General features: G+C 42.3%; 1 protein-coding gene across 1 annotated transcript in view; it reads right to left on the bottom strand.

The window, feature by feature from the left end:
* REPS2 (RALBP1 associated Eps domain containing 2) overlaps nt 1-14,557 on the bottom strand; it is a 95,289-nt gene extending 80,732 nt beyond the window's left edge. The window contains exon 1 of the mRNA XM_059493658.1: nt 14,342-14,557. Coding sequence (XP_059349641.1) covers nt 14,342-14,557 — 216 coding nt within the window. The remainder of the gene's footprint in view (nt 1-14,341) is intronic.
* Nucleotides 14,558-18,784: the final 4,227 nt, after the last annotated feature.

Here is an 18,784-nt window from a genome sequence, read left to right as displayed (position 1 = left end):
TGAGTGACGAACGAGCAAATGGCAATGATGTTGTGTATTTAATTTAGAAGTAACCATCAAATGCAATATCCTGAGCTGGCTCACTGTGTGTGAGGGGCTCATTTTCATTTCCTTGTTGTGCCAAGGATAATCTACCTGTTCATATCAATCCACAATATGAGACATCACTTGGGGTCACTGGGAACCTGAGCCTAAATACAATTTAGAAAAAAAAAAAAAAAGGGAGTGGGGAGGAGTGGGGAAAGGAACAGATATTCTCTCCAGCTCCCAGGCAGATGGCTGTCACAAAGGCTGGAAACACTGCGAGAAAGAAATGGTACAAAAGGAACAGGAATAGTGCTGGAGCACACTGTCTTCAGCTTTATGGGGAGTTAGAGGGAATTTATAGGACAGAGAGCTCCCAAAGCCCTGCAGTGATCAAATGGGGGCGCAGGTGCAGGTGATTCTGCAAAGCACTCTGTGAGCAGGTGTGCCTGCAAACAGAACTCCTGGCAAGCCCTCAGGGGACAACATTAAACCTCTCAGTGGCTGTGGCCTATTACATAACAGAATATATGAGAATCCATCTCCACCAATGTCCAAGCACTCACATTTTTCTTAATGCCAGAAAACTAAGGAAACCAAGGAAGTGATAGGATTCAGCTCTTGTTTCAAGTAAATCTTCTCAAGTAATGCATTTTAGCCAGGCATACAGTTTAAAAAAAGCCCTATGTAAAGCTGACAAAAAGAACAAGAACGCATCCCTTCCGTTTCTCATCCCTCTATTTATTTATTTCCTGGCAGATGCAGAGAAGTGCTGAAGCAGCAGCTCTCTTGGCTGGTGGAAGCCGCCAGCTGGAAACTCGGGGAACAAAGAGCAGTGCAGGTGGAGCCTTGTGGGAAGAGACGGGGCAGCAGAGAGGGGCACAAAAATAGTGACACAGAGCAGAGAGGGAGACACTCGCCTGCCCCTCCACTCTTCCCCACTCACTACTACAGTGGGTTTTAAATGCTATTTGACAGTAATTTTTAACCTCATGCCCACAACACTCTTTAGAATGACAGAATCATTTAGGTTGGAAAAGACCCTAACTGAGTCCAGCTGTTAATCCAGCACTGCTCCAGAGACAGTGACTTGACCTCCCTGGGCAGCCAACATTGGTCAAGGAGTTGTCTTCGAGCAGCAGAACCAATAAACCCCAACTTTCTCTAGACCCTTGTCTTGAGGTGATATTCCTATAGGGATTGGGCTTATTTTCTTTGGGAATGTTCCTCTCAGCAGCATAATTAATAGGCTTTTCTTTCACCAGATGACTTAAGACTTCCACATAACTCTTAGGTACTCTTCAAAGTCTCTAAATTTAGCTGAAATTTTGCTGAAATAGTTAACACATTCAGAAGTTATTACAGGGCTGAATTAATAGCATCATTGCACAAGCCTCACCTCTTTCGAAAATCAGACCAAAGAAACCTCAGCCCAGGACATAGGAAATTGACAAATTTTAGATTACAGTAAGAAAGGTGAAGTAGAATAAGTAGTAATACCTTTTTTTTTTTTTTTTTTCTGAAAGCACACAGCTATGTAGGAAATGGCAAAACCTTTCAGAAATATAGGTTTGTGGTTAGTCATACAGTGATAAGAAACAGACCATTAGTTGATAGGTCACTGCTAGCAGGGATAAAATCTTGAATTGAATAAAGAACAGGGTGACATGTTAAGCCAGCCCCTAAGGTGAAACCAGATGAGGGATGCCTTTTCTGCAGCACACACTGCACATTCAGAAACTCAAAGGTGTCTTCAGCCATCTGACCATTTAATGGTTAATGAGACTGATGAGTGTTTACACAAGGATATAAATAGCCTTCACATTCTCCTTGCAACCTTGGTAATAAATGAGCCACTGCTGCTACAGAGGGGTAAACTGAATATTCTATTGCAAATAAGTACTTCTAGCATTGAGCTTGCAGCAGTTCTAGATAAACCACAAGAAAAGGGGAACTCAACAGAGAGCAAGACTATCATTAAAAGCATTGACAGACAATTCTAACAGAATAGAAACATCAGCAGCAGAGCAAAAGAAACATTTTACATGACATAGTACTGAAAAGCCATTTGAAGTTAAACATTTTTTAGGTGTTAAGTTTGGGAAGAGGTCCACTATGGCAATGTGTATTACCTTATGATTCAAACACACCTTTCCTTGGAACTACACAACTCCATTATGCTCTTTCATTATAAAACTATGGCCCTGGCCACCTTAGAGCAATGGTGAAATGTTTTTGAAATAGCTTAATATTCTTCTACAAAGGAAAATTTCTGTACAATGTTTCCCCTAAAGTGTAACCAGGAAGCAAAGCAGAATTTCAGGTATTTAAAGTTGGCCCAAATAATTTCACTGCTCCAAATGAAGTCTTTATCTGTAGAGTCCCATATGACCCAAGCCATTCAATGAGACAGTGCTGGGAAAACTGCAGAAATGCTTTTCTGGGCCAATGCAAATTTGATCATAGGATGGTCCTACAACTCCCAATTTAGGGCACTAAATATTACCAGGATTCTTCATATGGATGGGAAACAGGAACACAAAGCTAGACAGTACTACTCATCCACTTTCTTAAATGTATTTCACATCTACAGCTCCTGACACATCATTTCTCTTTCTTTTCATTAAAATGTGAAACACCAATGTTTTGAAACTTAACTTGACCTTACCAGAAGGACTATAAAAGTACTGTGGTGCTCAGCTATTAATTAGATGGTGACTAATATTTGCACTTACATATTGCCAAATAATTTAAACTATATAGTAAGAATAAAAGAAAAAAAAAAAAAAAAAGAAAAAATATTCACAAATGCCTCTTTTACTTCTGCCCTTCTGCAAGTTTCCCTCACTTAAGGTCCATCCTTCAGTACCTGAACAGAAGACCTTCATTCCATTTCCAGAGTAATCTCTTTTGTTGTAGGATTTAAATTCAGTAGTTATACTGAATACAGAGTGCCTTGCTAGGCTTAACTAAAGCTTTACCTCTTGCACACTTCCCCTGCAATCAAACATATGCATAGTAAGTAATGCAATCTAAAAACAGCTAATGAGTATTTCCTATGGAAAAATACTCCTTTGGAGAATATACTCCTCAAGGACAGTCCTGATTTAGACTAGATCAAATAAAAGATATAATTACTATAATACAGCTGTGGGTGGAGGAGGGGGAGGAGAGAGGGAGAAAGAAAATAAGGGACTGATAACTTGATGTAAATAACACTAAGAATTATTTTCCTGCTGACATCAGTACTGCCCAATGCTGCTCTTTCTTTTTCTGCAACATTTGCTCTGGCCAGTGAACCTGGTACCTGTCAGGCTGCGAGGCAGCAGGTGCTACAACATAGTCAACCCCAGGGCTCCCCATCCTGGTTCCTTCCTCTCACAACACTCAAAGTATGTTTTGACAGATATGACTTCACAGATGTATTATTTTAGAGGTACACTGTATCTCCAGAATGATAATATAGTGATGTTTTTAAATAGAAGTCCATGGCTAAGCGAGGGTATTAGCAGGGTACAATACAAATGCAAAAAACCCCACGCATAACTATTTGTTACAGGGGTACATCTCCATCATACGTCAGGCACAGAAAGCTGAGGCTCTCTTCACTCCTAACCCTGGCAGCACCTCGTGAAAAACTCAACCTAAAAACTGGCTAAGATTTTGGTTCCAAAACTGGGGTTGTTTTGGGGAATTTTGAGGGGTTGTTTATTTGTTTTGGGTTTGGTGCTTCTCTTGCTGTTGCCAGGCTTTCCAAGAGATTACCCAAAGACTCTAGGAAGCTTCAGATCTCAGCAGAGTTTTAAACCTTATGTTATCTCTCTTTAAAGGTCACTGGGTTCTAGCCTGTTTCATCTTCCTTCTGCAGCAGATATTTATATTTATAACCTGCTCATCACCATGATACCTAAAGCAGCTAATAAAAACCAGAAACAAGCAGCTTCCTGGACCCTGCCTTTTGTTACTCAACAACAGAGAGCAGCTGTTAACAAAATAATTGGGTTTTATTTATTTTTGCCTCCTGATCTCCTCCCAAAGAGAAGGCCCAATAAACACTGGCCACCAGGATGACTCCTTCAGGCTCCCTCAATCTCTTTCACATCCACTGCTTGCAATGACATTCACTGCTGTCCTGCTTCTACTCATCTCCCTCAGCCTCAGATGAGGTCTTTGTTTATACATTCTTAAAAGGGAAAACTTGTTTCAGCCTATCTACTCTTTATGCTTCCAACCAGCACCATAAGGTATCTCCTTATGTGCACCAGAAGCACAAAAAGCTGCTGGGATGCATGAATTTCACAAGTACCAAACCCAGAAAGGAACCCAGCCAGTAACCCAGACATCAGCCCACCATGACCCACAGAAATGTACTACCTGCTCTGGAATAGGCTTGCTTCTCCTTCTCATGCTTCTTTGAATGGGTATTACCATATATTAGGTCCAAAGGAAAATTTGTTTCCATTAATACCGAAGTCAGAGCTTACAGAAGAGACAGACTGAAGGCAGGGGACATGTCCATGTAGCTAAATAGGAGAACACTTCTAGCAGCTAAAACTATCTAGGTCTTCTACAACCTTCAGCAAGAATAGAGGATAAGCTCATTCTTCAGAGGTTTAAATATTTGTTTCTTGCTTATCAGAATGAGTTATGGACAATGCTGCATGGCAGATCTGACAGCTGGTGTCTCCCTCACCCCAAAAGCAGTGGCAGAAATCATTTAAAGTTGCAAAAACCACTGGAGTTAATATCCAGGAAGCAGCAAACACTGCATGCAAAAGGTGAGAAAACTTCCCCAGCTAGATGGTAGCCACCACATCCAGTCATCTTGAACCAGACTAAATGAAAATACTGCAACATCTTGAATCTTCTCCTGAAAAAAAAAAACCCAAACCAATTCCAATGAATTGGATTCCAATAAACTTTTCAAATTTCTACCAGGAAATGAAATGGGTTCTTTCCAGGTCACCTTAACACAAAGGAACCATAGAGCCCCATGGAAGCTGCTGTTTTGATGTTTCACACCTTTGTGGTTCCTCAGCAGGCGACATCTCTGAGGCACCACAGTCTCCCCTCTCAACAGGCTCTGCCTGGCCACCACCACTTTACCTGTAAGGGCAGAATTAGTGTAAGGAACAGAAAGGAACTAGAGGTGATGCACACGAACAACCTCTTTCCCAAAATTCATGTGTTTAAGGTGTCACAATGCTTCAACATCCAAGCAGTTCAAAACAAAGGGTTTTGATTTAATTCAACAAATTACAAGTTTTTAAACATTTCCAAAGCAACTTCTCGTGCAAACATCATTAAATTTTCCCTAGAAGACAGGAACAAATTCTGGCATTTCCCATAAAAATGCAGTTCTGGGTTTTGTTCTGCTCTCAGACAAAATGAGACTTAACTAATACAGAAGTAAACAGAAATTCTGTGACACATGATGCCTTTTTGCCACAAACAAATTTCTTACAGACATATCTCCCACTCCATCACTTTTTTTTTTTCAAATGAGCTTCTTTCTTCCACAGTTACTGTTATGTGACTTTTGGACTGGCTACCCCAATAAAACCTTGATGTTTCCTGTACCCCTCCTGTTTTATCATATTTGGCATGTTTCCTGAGTTCACTTCCCTACTGCTTACAACTACAGCGGGTCCTTTTAAAGACAATGCAGAAACACACAAAATATTTACTTCTACAGCTGTGCAGTTGTCTTAATCAATAACATGTATTAAACCCCTTCTTTAGTTGACAGTTACGGACTACTTTTATAAGACTGAAGAGTTGTCACAAGTTTTCTTAAGTGAAGGTGTGCCCTTGTTGCTAATTCCATTGCACATGGTGTATGCTGAAGACACTTCCTGCCCTTCCTTGATCTTATATCCCATTTACCTCTAGCTGGAATCAACACATCTTTTGGAAAAGCAGGTTAAATTTTCTCTCTTCCACACCACTAAACAAAACACTAAAATTATCACAATTCCACCCAACATGCTTGCACCTTATATGCATCCTTCTGTCAGTGAGAATCTACTTGTTTGTGTCCAAACCAAACGTTTGTCCTTGATTCAGCAAAAGAGCACAGGATTTCAAAACAGCAACACTGTCAAACACTACACTGTCTCCTGTGCCTCTGCACAGTATGTCAGCATTTATGGCACATTTCCTACCACAATTTGTATTTGCAATTCTATCTGTACACAGTAAAGGAAAAGCAGCCTATGGCTATTAAAATACACAGATGTTCTTATAAAAAGATAAATACATACAGAATCACACAATTGAGTTTTGGCCTCCCTCCCCTTTTATTCTTATTTTTGGCATTTGGGATCTCAAAGTACTTCACATCTTACTGTTTCACTGCTGTTACTGTTCACAACAAAGTAATTCTGACTCTCTTTGTTAGCCCACAGCAGTCACCCTGTTTTGCAAATGATTAGACACATTGTTTTGTTCCCAATACCATCATCTTGGCTTCCACAGGACATCATTGTGTAAATTATGCCAGAAGTAAATAATGCATGAAATGTGAAATGTTGCCTATGCCAAAGCTGATCTAATGTTCCTCGGTGTGGAAAGAGACTTTAAGAAAAAGAAACGATTAAAAAAAAAGGTACATTCATTTGAAAGGCTCACACCAAAAAACCACTTGAAATTTATAATCATCATAATAAAGTAATGCTACAGATATTTGCTATCAGAAGTAGAATTCAGCTTCATGACTCATATCAGAGTGAGCAAGCAGACACCATGGGCCATGTTCAGACAGGTTGAATTCAAGCTCAGCCAAGTGTTTCCCATTAGCCAACACTAAACCTTCAGTGCCACCAAGGCAGTGGGAATTATGAGGCCCAAATCCAGCACTTTATTATGGCTTGGCCCAAAGGAGCATCTCCCCACCACTTCCTGACAGTGAAGGGGACCAACCCAGTCCTGCATGTTCAGACTGGGGGACTACACAGGTGCAGGGCTAAAATACTAGAACCAATATTTGCAGCTTTTTTGGATGGGGGAAAGACTGCAGGGCAGAAAAAAATCCTACAGACATAAAAAGTAAAGCAGAAGAAAACACTGAAGATGTGCTCTGGTAGTCAAGCTATCAAAAGCTACTCAGATCCCCCATTTTTTGCAGTGCTGAACTTGGGGCACTGCTGTAGCTCTGCTCAGCAATGTGCGCTCCTTGTAAAGGCCTGCATGGCCCAAACAGGCACAAGAGATAATTGGAACCACACTGTGTAACCTCAGCGTGGTTCTCAGCAGCCTGCTCCAGACCAGAGAGTGCCAGGGTACAGAGGAGCACCTTCAACACCCCTCTGCAAACGTCCCACCCAGTCTGAAGCAACTGGCAGCACCAGGCGTCTGAACTGCAGTGGTTGCAGGGCAGGTTCATGGGAAAAATAAGCTACTTAAAACATTATTTAAGTCCAAAGAGGTAAGAGCTTAATTTCACACTTATCTAGATAAAGACCTGTCTTGTCAGTTGGTCATCATTAAAACAAGACTCTTATGTTTACAAAAAACAAAATTACTGTAACATTTTGGCTCTTACCACAAAGTAATAATTTAAAATATATTTGCACAACCACATCACCTAATAAACATCTAAATACTTATTTTATAATAAGAATTCATTTAATTATTTAATTAATTATTTTATTATAAGAATTAATTTAATTCTTAATTATAATACGAAATTTGCTCCATTATAATTGTTAATAAGAGACACACCTACTTGTGTGGGTATGTATGACATATGCAAAGTTAAATGTAGCTGAAAACTGGAATTCATTTAAAAATACAATGTCTTCATCTGCTAAAAAACCAAAAGCTACGCATTTCTCATAAATACAAAGATTTGGAACTTTATAAACACATTTTGCCTTTCAAACACGTTGATAAAGGAAGTAAATATAATTTGCAGTTAATGATTTAGTTGATGATTTCTGGTCGCTATCTCCTACCAGGTCACAGAACTAATGGATCTCATCCCACCACAACTTCCCACCTCGTCATCCTATCTAAAAGGCAGGAATAGAAAATAAAAGTGAAATTTAAAAAAATTATAAACAAAAATAAGTTATTCCCTACAGAGTTCTCAGTTTTATGTAGTGTCACCCAATAATGCTGCTGAATACAATGGATAAAGAAAATATTCCCTCTGTTCAGGAAGAGAAAAGAATTAACCTTTTCTAGTTAATTATCCACTAACTCAGCTGTTAAACTGTTTGACTGTCTCAAAAGTTGAACTAGCACATATGGCTCATTAAAGTTTTATTTTACCATACTGTTGGTATGTTTAGATGTTAATACATCAAAGGATCTTGCTTTACAAATATTATATCAGATGTATTTCTCATATCATAGTATTTTAAATTTAAATAGGTCATTTATCCTGATTCCTTGCTTAAGAAATGTTTGTTCCATCTCTGTAAATTCATTTTTCAGCTCAGCTAAATTCATATTTTCAGACTTTATACTATCCCTCTTTCACAGGGGTTGTTGAGCCAAATTCAGCCACTGAAGTGAATTGTGTTCAACATCTCCTTTGCAAAACAGACTGTGGCAACACCATCAATCTGTGTATAAACATCACAGTACTGACAGCAGAGTGCTGTAGATATACACAAGACTAGAAGAGGTTATACTCAACTCTTTGGTGAACCCCACTGCACCTATGTAAGTACCATGACAAAACCACTTACTGAAATATAAAAATGAAAACCATTCTTCATTGTCCCCACCTCATACTGCAGCAACCTCTCATGAAAACAGTTAACTCTTTTTCACCCCAGTGGATCTTCTTCCCTCACCCCTTTTGTGTTATTTGAAGTCACTGGACAGCAAAGCATTATTTTCTTGGCATATTCAATAATTAATTGACACTTGGCTGTTATGAGTGTTAATTACTGAAGGCTGCAGGCCCTGACCATCCCACTGGACGTCTGTGACAAGCAGGTCCAAGAGTCTGTTTTACAGTGTGATCTGAAACACACTTGGAAGGAATGGCTTCTACAAATCATGTACTGTGTATGTCAACACTGAGGCACTCAAAACTACTAATCTTGTGTAAGCAGCAACTATGAAGTGATAGTTTACATCATAAAAAATAGTTTCAAGATGTATTAAGATCATCATTTTATATTTTTTTATGGAACACATCAGCAAGATAGCTCCAGGTTAAGTTTTACCCTTTAGTTTGTTACTAGTTAGAAATTTTCTCATTAACAACACCGCTGCAGCTTTTACATCTGGGTTTTTATTTCCCTACTTACATAAACACAGGTTTGCTTGTGATTCTAGAAAGGCAATGACAACTCAGGAGATTGTGGTCAGAAACACTGACGCTGAAATGTCAGTTTCCCTTTCCTCCTCTTGCTGCAGTGCTTACATGGTGATGTACCAGGCTTTTTCCTGACCCAAAGACGTCAGTAGGATGCAACTTCTCTCTAACACCACTTTTTTATGGATCAACTGTTCACTCAGCAAAATCACACAGCCAGCACAAACATAATGCCACAGCTGCAGCAGAGGGAACTTGATTTTTGTAAAGTAACACTGAGTCCAGACTTTCCTCACTCAAACAGCTCACATTGTAGCTGCCACAGCTCTTTTTCCTTTCTGCCTGTTCGAAGCAGACTGTTAGTTCCACCCCAGCTATCATGCAGGTAATAACTTATACTTGGGGAATGAAGAAAAATTTCAGAAAGCCAATCCCTCCTGGCATTTTTCCAAAGAAATATCAACTTAACCACTTTTTTTTTAGCCTATTCACACTTCTGCTTTTTGAACATAATACAGTTAAAGTGTAGATTTGTAGCTATAGAGACAAGGCACAATAAACACAAGTTAACTCACGAAGTCTGTGGAAGACAAGCACGACCGTTTGTCTGTGCTCCCTATTCACAGAGCTGGAAGGAGAGTCCCAGCTAAAAAATGCAGTGCCTGTACAGCTCCAGCATCACACAATTAGTACTTGTCATCCTTGGAGCTCAAAATAACACAGTGTGTTCGTTTGCAGAGGAAAGAATGCGTTTTCTTAAGAAAATTGGATCTCTGTACTGATAGTGCCAAGTCCACCAATAAGATTAGGGTTTATAAAAGTGAGAATTAAAGATACTGTCAGACAACCAAGCGAGAATTAGTAAGTTGGAAACTAATGAAAAGAAATATGCATTTTAGTGTAAATATTGAGTCCAATTCTGCTCCTCAATTTCTTAAGACAAAATATTCAGAGACAATAGTAATGTCAACAGACAGTAAAACTAGCACAAGGTACCTTGCCTTTGCTGATCAGAGGGCAGTGACTCTGTAAAGCATTATTTTATCTGAGATGCCTGCAGACATCAGCCCCCTGTTAGTTGGCAGCCACCACAGGCACACTTGGGGCCCCAGACTCAAGCAGCCGAGGCTGAATGTACTTGCTGGTGGCCAGCTTCAAAACAGGGTCACAAATCAGCTGCCCCCAATGAGACTGGGCAAACCACATGCTGTCAGCACCTGGCACAGCTGTCAGTGTGGGGTACTGACATCCAGTGCACTCGGGGAGCATAATCCAACAGATCTAACAAGGAATAGACCTAAACCCCCAGAGAGTTTGCCCACATGGCCACACAGACCTGCTTTAGTAATCCACTGATGACCAACAGTGCTTCCTCCCACACCTCTGCCTGCTGTTTCCCCTCATTAGAAGGGTTACTGATACTGATCTACGTAACAAAGCATGATGCAGGATCATTGATTTTTTGTGGGCCCAATGTGTTCAAAACATTTACTTTTTTCAATTTTTTTTTCTTTGTAGAAATTCAGTTCTTTTCTCCTTTGTTAGGAGCCTAAACCATAGGGAACACCATTTTCAACCTAATCAACACATTTGCATTCATATAAATCCAGCAGATGCTGTTGAATTTCTTCTCATTCTGACAGTCTACATAAGTGCCTGGTGCGTGACCAGTCTGCTCCCTCTCCTTCAACATAAATATTGTAAAATATAAAAACAACCCAGGACAGACCTTTCAGGCAAATAATTGCAAACATTTTGCAGAGTTACTTTAAATGCCCCTGGTAAAAGATCTGCCATAGGTTTTGTTCAAGTCTAAATGCAATCTTAATAGCTCTGCCTTTAACCAAACAATATGTCTAGCCAAAGACTTCCAGTACACTGGGGAGGTATGATTATACCACGCTGTTCTGTCCCTGTCATGCCCTTCTCTGTCCTATGAAGTGTCTGACATTTTTAATTTTAGTGCTAACTGCAACCTTTTTTCCAGAACTGAAATAACTTGCTGAGTTCATTGTTCGATCCTGTCTGTAAGTAAAGCAAAATCAGTACAAGCTCAGCTGAGCCCTACTGCCCAGCAGAATTGCTGCCTTTAATGAGCCTGGGTGTAATGAATCTGTGTTCAATCACTTCATTCTTAGCAAGACCCAGCACTCTCGGGTGCACGCCATCTGCTCCGACTGACCCGGCTGCTCTTGGATTTTTTCCATCTATTCCAGCATTTCCTCTTCTGCCACATGCTCTGGCATTCCCTACCTGCTCTCTGTTACCTAGCCTATTTCATACATGTAACTTCTTGCATTAACCAACTAACCTTTAAAGCAAACCAGAGCCTTGTCTGTTTGCTGTCTGAGAGCACCCACCACTGCTTTTCCCCTAGGAACTGACATCCCAAAGAGCACTACGCCAGCCAGGATGCACCCACTGATTTTTGTCTTAACAGCAAACCCTGCCATTACAGGTAAGGAAGTGGAGGCAGATTTCCTGTGATGCTTGTGAGCATCATCCTGATGAGTAATAAACCTCAATCAAAGAGTATAAGGAAAAGCTCCTTCCTTCTCAAAGATTTATCCCACTTATTTATCCCACAAGTACAACTGAAGACAACAGCTCAGGTTTGAGACTGCCACAGCACTAAATGTCTCTTCTGGAAGCATCCTGATTTGGAAAACCACTCCTCAATGAATGCTTTGAGAATAAAAAGCTGCAAATTGCACATTGCTTACAAAACCATCCATAACTGTCTCTTGCTATACCCATGCAAGGCCAGAGAATTGTGTTAAGTACCTTCTGGACTGTGCTGGCTCTGCTTAGTAGAAATCCAGAATTGGTTTCCAAACCAAATCTCCCCATTTCTGACATGAATAAACTCAGCATGACCATTTCTCAGTCGGTCAGTAGGGATGCTGCCTGTATACAAAGCAGTAAAAGTGACAGATGGGGATTTTAAAAAGCATTAAAAAAGACCAAAAAATGTTCATACTCAAAAATTATTTCAAAGAAAGCATTTTATCTTAACCCAAATGAGCTGTCTTGGCCTAAAATAGGTGTTCCCTGTACTAGCAGAAAATTAATACCAGGAATCTCTGTGTATTGCTCCCCTAACTGATAGAACAGTAGGATTTTTTAATGGGAAAATACTCAATTGCATTTTTGGAATCTAGTAAGGGGAAACATCAGAAAAATATCTCAAATAACATTGTGGGATTTTCCCTATTAAAATATCCCCATTTGCAATTTATTCTTTTTAACTCATTCCATTAATTCATTTTTCCTGGAGTCTCAGTAAATGTAAGAATACCTGACAGGGGTGGGTTCTGAGGACAGGCACACCAGCAGTAGAGCAGAATGCCACTGTGATTAGTGCCCTATAAACATGAGGGGGAGGGAAGGAAGGAAAAAGAAAAACAGACCCAGATCCCGCAGGACTTATTATCTGAATATTCCTGAAGCCAATTACAGGCTTCTTTGCCAGTAATGTTCTCACCACAGCATAAATATACCTGGAAATAATAGTTTAAAAAAATCCTTGAATGTCAAAACCAACCAACCAACAAATCCAAAAACAAAATCCCCAAAACAAAACCAAAATCAATACCTGACCCTTTTCCAGGCTTAAATTGCACATTAGTATCAAAGCAACCCTGAAAACAAACTATGATAATAACAAAATTATAAATTTCACTTAAATGATAGGGTAAGAAACTACATAGCTAAAATATGAGGTTTTTTCCATACTTTGAAAAATTAAGTGGCTATTTAGATAAGCCTTTTTATTTGAAATTAAATGTCCTGTTCTTCCTCTTTGCAAAAAGAGGAAAGAGGAAGAACACTCCTGGTGCTGGATCTGTGCGAAATCTCTACTTTCACTACTCCCTTCACCTGCAAGACCAAGGTCACACTGTGGCTCAATATAAGGCAGTAATATAGTGCTTGGTAAGATTTTTGTTTAACTGAACTGGTAAAGAGCACAAATAGGAAGAAAAATATCCTTGAAACACCACAATTTTCATTCAGAATCCCCTGTGCAATACGAATTTATATAACCCATTTTGAGATGAGCTGCCAGCTACCAGGACAGCAGCAGAGCTCAGTACCTTTGGGCAGTGCCTAGGTACCTGATTTCTATTTCATTGTAACTTTTTCCTGCTTGATCAGTAAAAGCTACTGAAGAACTAAATTCCTGGAAATAAAAGTTAAATTAATAAATAAATAAACAATCAGTAATCTCCTATCTCTGTTCAGGAAGTATGAGGTAACTACAGTGTGTTAGTTAAATTACAAATCCGCAGGTGGAGAGGACCCAAGTCCGGTTCCTCCCTGTTCCTGGAAACTGGCTGGCACAAGCTTTCTGCCACCCCGGACAAGCTTTCCCTCCAAAGGCAGGAGGGCTCTGTGTTGCGGTATGAAGTCAGGAATAATTCCAATAGCTCTGCCCCATAGCCCCTGTTGGGGACACTTTGGGGCTCTGCTGCTCTTACCAGGGAGAGCCCCGCACTTCGCACCCTCTATTCGCGCTCAAGAACTGACAGAAAACACCGCAACATCATTTTACCCGCGGACTTTTTATCCGCTGAAACAACATTTAGGAAAGAGCCTTCAGTGGTAAATCAGGAATTTAGCACACGGCACGTCCTTTCATACAACTGCTTTTATGACTTTCGGGGTCTTTTTGAGAAAGGCGACGGCACCACCGACCTGACAGGGAGAGCCCGCGGGAGCGCAGCCCGGCACAGGGCGGCACCGAGGGGCACGGCCGGCCCTCAGAACCCCTCGGAGCCGCGGAGCGCTGCCCCGGCACTGCCAGCGCCTGTCGGGAGGAGGCAAGCGGGCACGGAGCAAGCCCAGCACCGCCGCACGGACCGGACCGGCCCCGCTCCGCTCTGCCCCGCCGCCGACAGGGCGCCCGCAGCCCCCAGCTTGCCGGCGGAGGCAGCGCCAGCCCCTCTCCCGAAGGGCTGCGGGAGCCGGTCCCGTCCCGCACCTTCCGAACCGCCCGCGCCCCGCAGCTCCGGGGGGAGCCGGACCGGAGAGCCCCGGACCCACCTGGTGCAGCGTGTCCGGGGGCAGCTGCGAGGCCCGGAACAGCTCGCCCACGCTGCTCCCCCCGGCGGCCGCCTCTGGGGGCGGGCAGCACCGCGAGAAGAGCTCGGAGTAGCGCTGCTGCTCGGTCTCGCTCAGGGGCAGCAGCAGACCCCCGGTGCCGGCGGCGGCAGCGGCGGCGGCAGCGGGGCCGGAGCCCCCCGCCGGCCCCTGCTCCATGGCGGGGCGGCGCAGGCAGAGCCGCTCGGGCGGGCAGCGGGTGCCGCGCCGCCGGGGAGCGGGGGGACGAGCGGGGGGACGGCCGGGGGGACGGCCGGGGGGACGGGCGGCGGGGCGGGAGGTGTGGCGGGGCCGGGGGCGGCGCCGCGCTGCGGCGGCGAAGGTGCAGTCCCCGCCCGGTGAGCGCCGCGCCGGCTCCGCAGTGCCCCGGCCGGCCCCGCCTCTGCCCTCCCGCGGCCCCTCCGGCTGCCGCCTGCGCTCCGGGCCTCCCGCTCCTGCCCCGCTGCGGGACCGCCCTCACGGCGCTCAGCAGCGCACGGGCTTCGCCCCAGATCGCACAATCACGGAATGGCTTGCAGTGGAAAGGACCTCAAAGAACGTCTCGTTCCCACCTCCCTGCCGTGGGCAGGGACACCTCCCGCTGGACCAGGCTGCCCCATCCAGCGTGGCCTTGGGCGCTGCCAGACACGGGGCATCCCTCACCAGGAGCGTTCTCAAAGTTCCACCTGCTGCTGAACGTGCCTCGTGGGTAGCACAGAAAAGAAATGGCATCATTCGATACCCTGCAGTGAGTCCTAATCGATTAGCCACGACGGTTCGAGAGAGAAGCATCTCAACGTGTTCCCTCTCTAGTTTTTGCTTTAACGTGAAGGGCAAAGAGCCCCTTGTTCATGGAGACGAGATTCCTCCTTATTACTCCTTTGTCAGCAGTGGCACTGTAAATGTTCCGTTTACAAGTCGAGCAACACCTCAAAAGTCAGGCAGGTCACCAGCGAGGTGGGAGGGCTGGGGAGATTGTTCCTCAGCCAGGAGGTTGGTTGTGTATCTCATACTGGTTTTTGCAGCCTTTCTTCCCAGCAGTTCTTTAGGGAATTTCAAGGCATAAGCTAATCACAGATATTTACAAGGTGATCCTTATAAATATCTCTGACTGATCCTTGTAAATATCTGTGACCCACAGAGGAGTCAACAAATTCTTTTCACAGCAGCTTTGGTGCATCGACGTGGCCTGGTCCAGGAGAAATCAGACTACCTCTTGTTTGTTTCCATCCTGTACCATTAGCAATGTCAGGCCAACATTGTTACCTGTGTTCCTGAATGCAAAACATTTGGGAAGTCAATGTGGCTTAATTTTTATATGCTTCTTTACTATTAATTCAGAAAAAAAAATCAAAATTTAATTATCTTACAGAACAATTTTACTAAAAAATAGTTCAATTTATGATCTGTAAAGTCAAAAATAAAATTACTAGCTCATCACTTCTGTTCTTGTAAACCAAACATTGTTACTTCTTTTTAAAATCTTTTTTAAGCTACTTCTATCGTCTTCACACCACATATGTGTGCCTCCTTCTCACTTGCACAAAACATGCAAACTCTTAATTCCTCTAATCCAAACTGAAGATCTGTTCCTGCCTTCTCGACGTGTGGAAAGCTGAATGGGTTGTTAGATACAGCTATTAGCAGGTGAATAATTGATACATGTGTTTAAGGATAGAGTTTTATGGAGAAATCTTTTTTCTTTTAGGGACAGAGATTGTCATGGTATTTTCTCATTTTAAAACATATTGTTATGCAGGAGGGCAAGATTATTTCAGCAATTGAATCTTGTAGCCCAACTTAAAGTGGCAAATATCTGTAGTAGCACAAAAAAAAAAAAAAAAGCAAGTCCTCTTGAGAAGGCTCTGCAGAGCAGAGAGTGAATGACCCCCTGACTGCAAGAAACATCACCTGGAGAGTCCTGAGATGTCACTGGCCTTTTCCTGTATCTCTAGCCAGGTACAAGGTGCTGCTTTGAGGAAATGGTGCCAGCCATGCGGAGAGGATGTAGGACCATACCTAGCTATTGCCATATTTAACTGTATGACTCATGATAAAATATCTTTCAACCCAGCTTATGGAAGAACAGCTGGCTTCCACGTGAACTTGAACAGGAGAGATGTTATCCTGAGAAGCAAAAGAAAACACTGTCAATAGTTTGTACTAATTGTGCAATTTTCTGTGCCTGAAAATGCTCCTTTGTAACTGACCAGCTCAATACTTGTGATGTCTCATCACAACGAGCACACCCTTTGCCAACACTCCAGCAGACACCATTTGATCTTGGTTGATGTATTAGCCAATTCTTCAAAGTTTTTCTAAGGTGGAACCTGGCAGGAGGATTTTGGAAACACACACTGTCCAGAACACAATAGTCTGTTTCACCAACCACACCTCTTACTGCCAACACACACAGCTGCTTTTTTTTTTTTCTCCTTTGGACATTTTTCTCTTCTTCCTTGACCTTTAAAACTTGCATTCCTCTCTTCACACAGCCCACTCTCATCAGAAGTTACACAGTGGCTGTGTTCACAACCAGCCTGCCCCAGTGTTGTTATCCCCAACATGTTGTGTCCAGGACACGAAAGAGGTGAACCACCCTAAGCTGAGGGGGGAGGCAGGGAGCTCCATGCACACACACACCATGCAAGGTGTGTGTGAGCCGAGAGGTGCCCCTGGTGTGAGCTGACCACCCCTGTTCTCCTTTGGGGAATACAGGGGATGGGTGCTCAGGTGTCTGCCTGCTCCCTGCAGGTGTCCTGCACTCAGCAGTGCCAACCACACCGATTTACTCACTGCACCCACTGCTTATGGGGAGTTCCAACCCACCCCATGTGCCAGAGCCACTTTCTGTACAGTCCAGTGAGCCCTGTGCAATGACATTTGTGGCCTTTGTGTGCCTTAAAGTTCTTGTGAGGGTACGTTAGTTCAGACTAAGAGGCACTTAATGATAACAAAAGCCATACAAATATCATAGGAAGAGATACTCAGCCTTCCTGTTTACATGGAAATTGTGACATCACTACAGGTTACAAAGCTTCCCTACAACTAAGAAATGCTGCATGTCAGTATCAGACTCCAAACAATCCAAGTATTTCTTTTTTGCTGGAAAAAATAGTAATATAAACTGAATTGAAATCTGATTTATCAAACTATGGCTTAGATCTGTGTGTGGTCCTCCTTCCCTCCCTCCCCACCCAACTAGTAATGCAATTACTTACTCTGAAGTCAGCCAGCAGCAGTCCTGCAGACAATTCTGTTATCACATGTGGGAGGGAGACAGAGGTTGCAGTAAAAAAAATCCAACCTAAACAAATACTACTTCCAAGAATGTGCTAATGGAAATAACAGTAATATGGATGATAGGTATATTTTTGTTCAGGATATAAATTGGTATAAATTGCCATGACATAAAACACAACCTCCATTAAATAATTCTCTCAATATTTTAGTATTTAGGAGATTCTGGGAATTTTTATGTGAGCAGTATAACCAAACACTAGTCACTCAAATTAATATGTTATTTCACAAGTCTTAGGATTGAGATCATGTCAGACTTGTCCTGGCCCAAAAGGCACGAGATCTGCATTCCAGCTGACAATGGAAACACTCCATATGTCGCCAAGTAAAGCTTTGGAAACTCATGCAAATGGTTGGCTGGAAAACTGTGATTTAGCGTTTCCCAAACCAGCTCAAGTGAATCTCACCCACTATTCCTCATAACAATTCTTTTTATTTACTTTATTTGCAAAATCAAAGAAGACTTTGATGGCAAGCAACTGGTGGGGCATGTTTCCTGACCTTGGTATCAGACATGCTTGGAATATACTTGACAGGCCTGCTGTTTAGTGTATAGATTCAGCATGCAAATGCTCATATTCTTCTTTGTATTGTTGCTTACATGAAGAGATCCTGTTTCTAAGAAAAACAGGAGAAATGCTTAATGAACTGTACAATTTGATTCCCTATTCTCCAGCTTGTTAACACCTTTAATGCATGAAAAAGACTAAGAAATAGTAACTGTTTTCTACTCTGACCAATTCACTGTTTTCAAAAATTAGATAGCATCATAATTTTCACATTGTGGAAGATGCAATTCCTGGCAGGTTGTTTGTTTTGTGTAAGCAACTGAGTACATAATGGAGAATTAGGGTTTGTGTCACAAAATATTTTATAAATATCCATATATTAATTAGCTGGGAGGAGAGGAGGGAAGGAGGGGAGGAGGACCACACACAGATCTAAGCCATACTTTCATAAGTCAAATTTCAATCCAGTTTACATAACTGACATAATTTTTTCTAGCAAACAATAAATACTTGAATTGTTTTGATTTACTGGTTGTAAAGTTTCTTGGTTCCAGGAAAGTTTTGTAGCTTAAAATGATATTACAACTAGTTGTGTTTA

Source organism: Ammospiza nelsoni, chromosome 2, assembly GCF_027579445.1.
Source record: "Ammospiza nelsoni isolate bAmmNel1 chromosome 2, bAmmNel1.pri, whole genome shotgun sequence".
Taxonomy (NCBI): Eukaryota; Metazoa; Chordata; class Aves; order Passeriformes; family Passerellidae; genus Ammospiza; species Ammospiza nelsoni.
The sequence above is the reverse complement of the archived record's forward strand: the minus strand, read 5'-3'. Positions and strand labels throughout refer to the sequence as shown.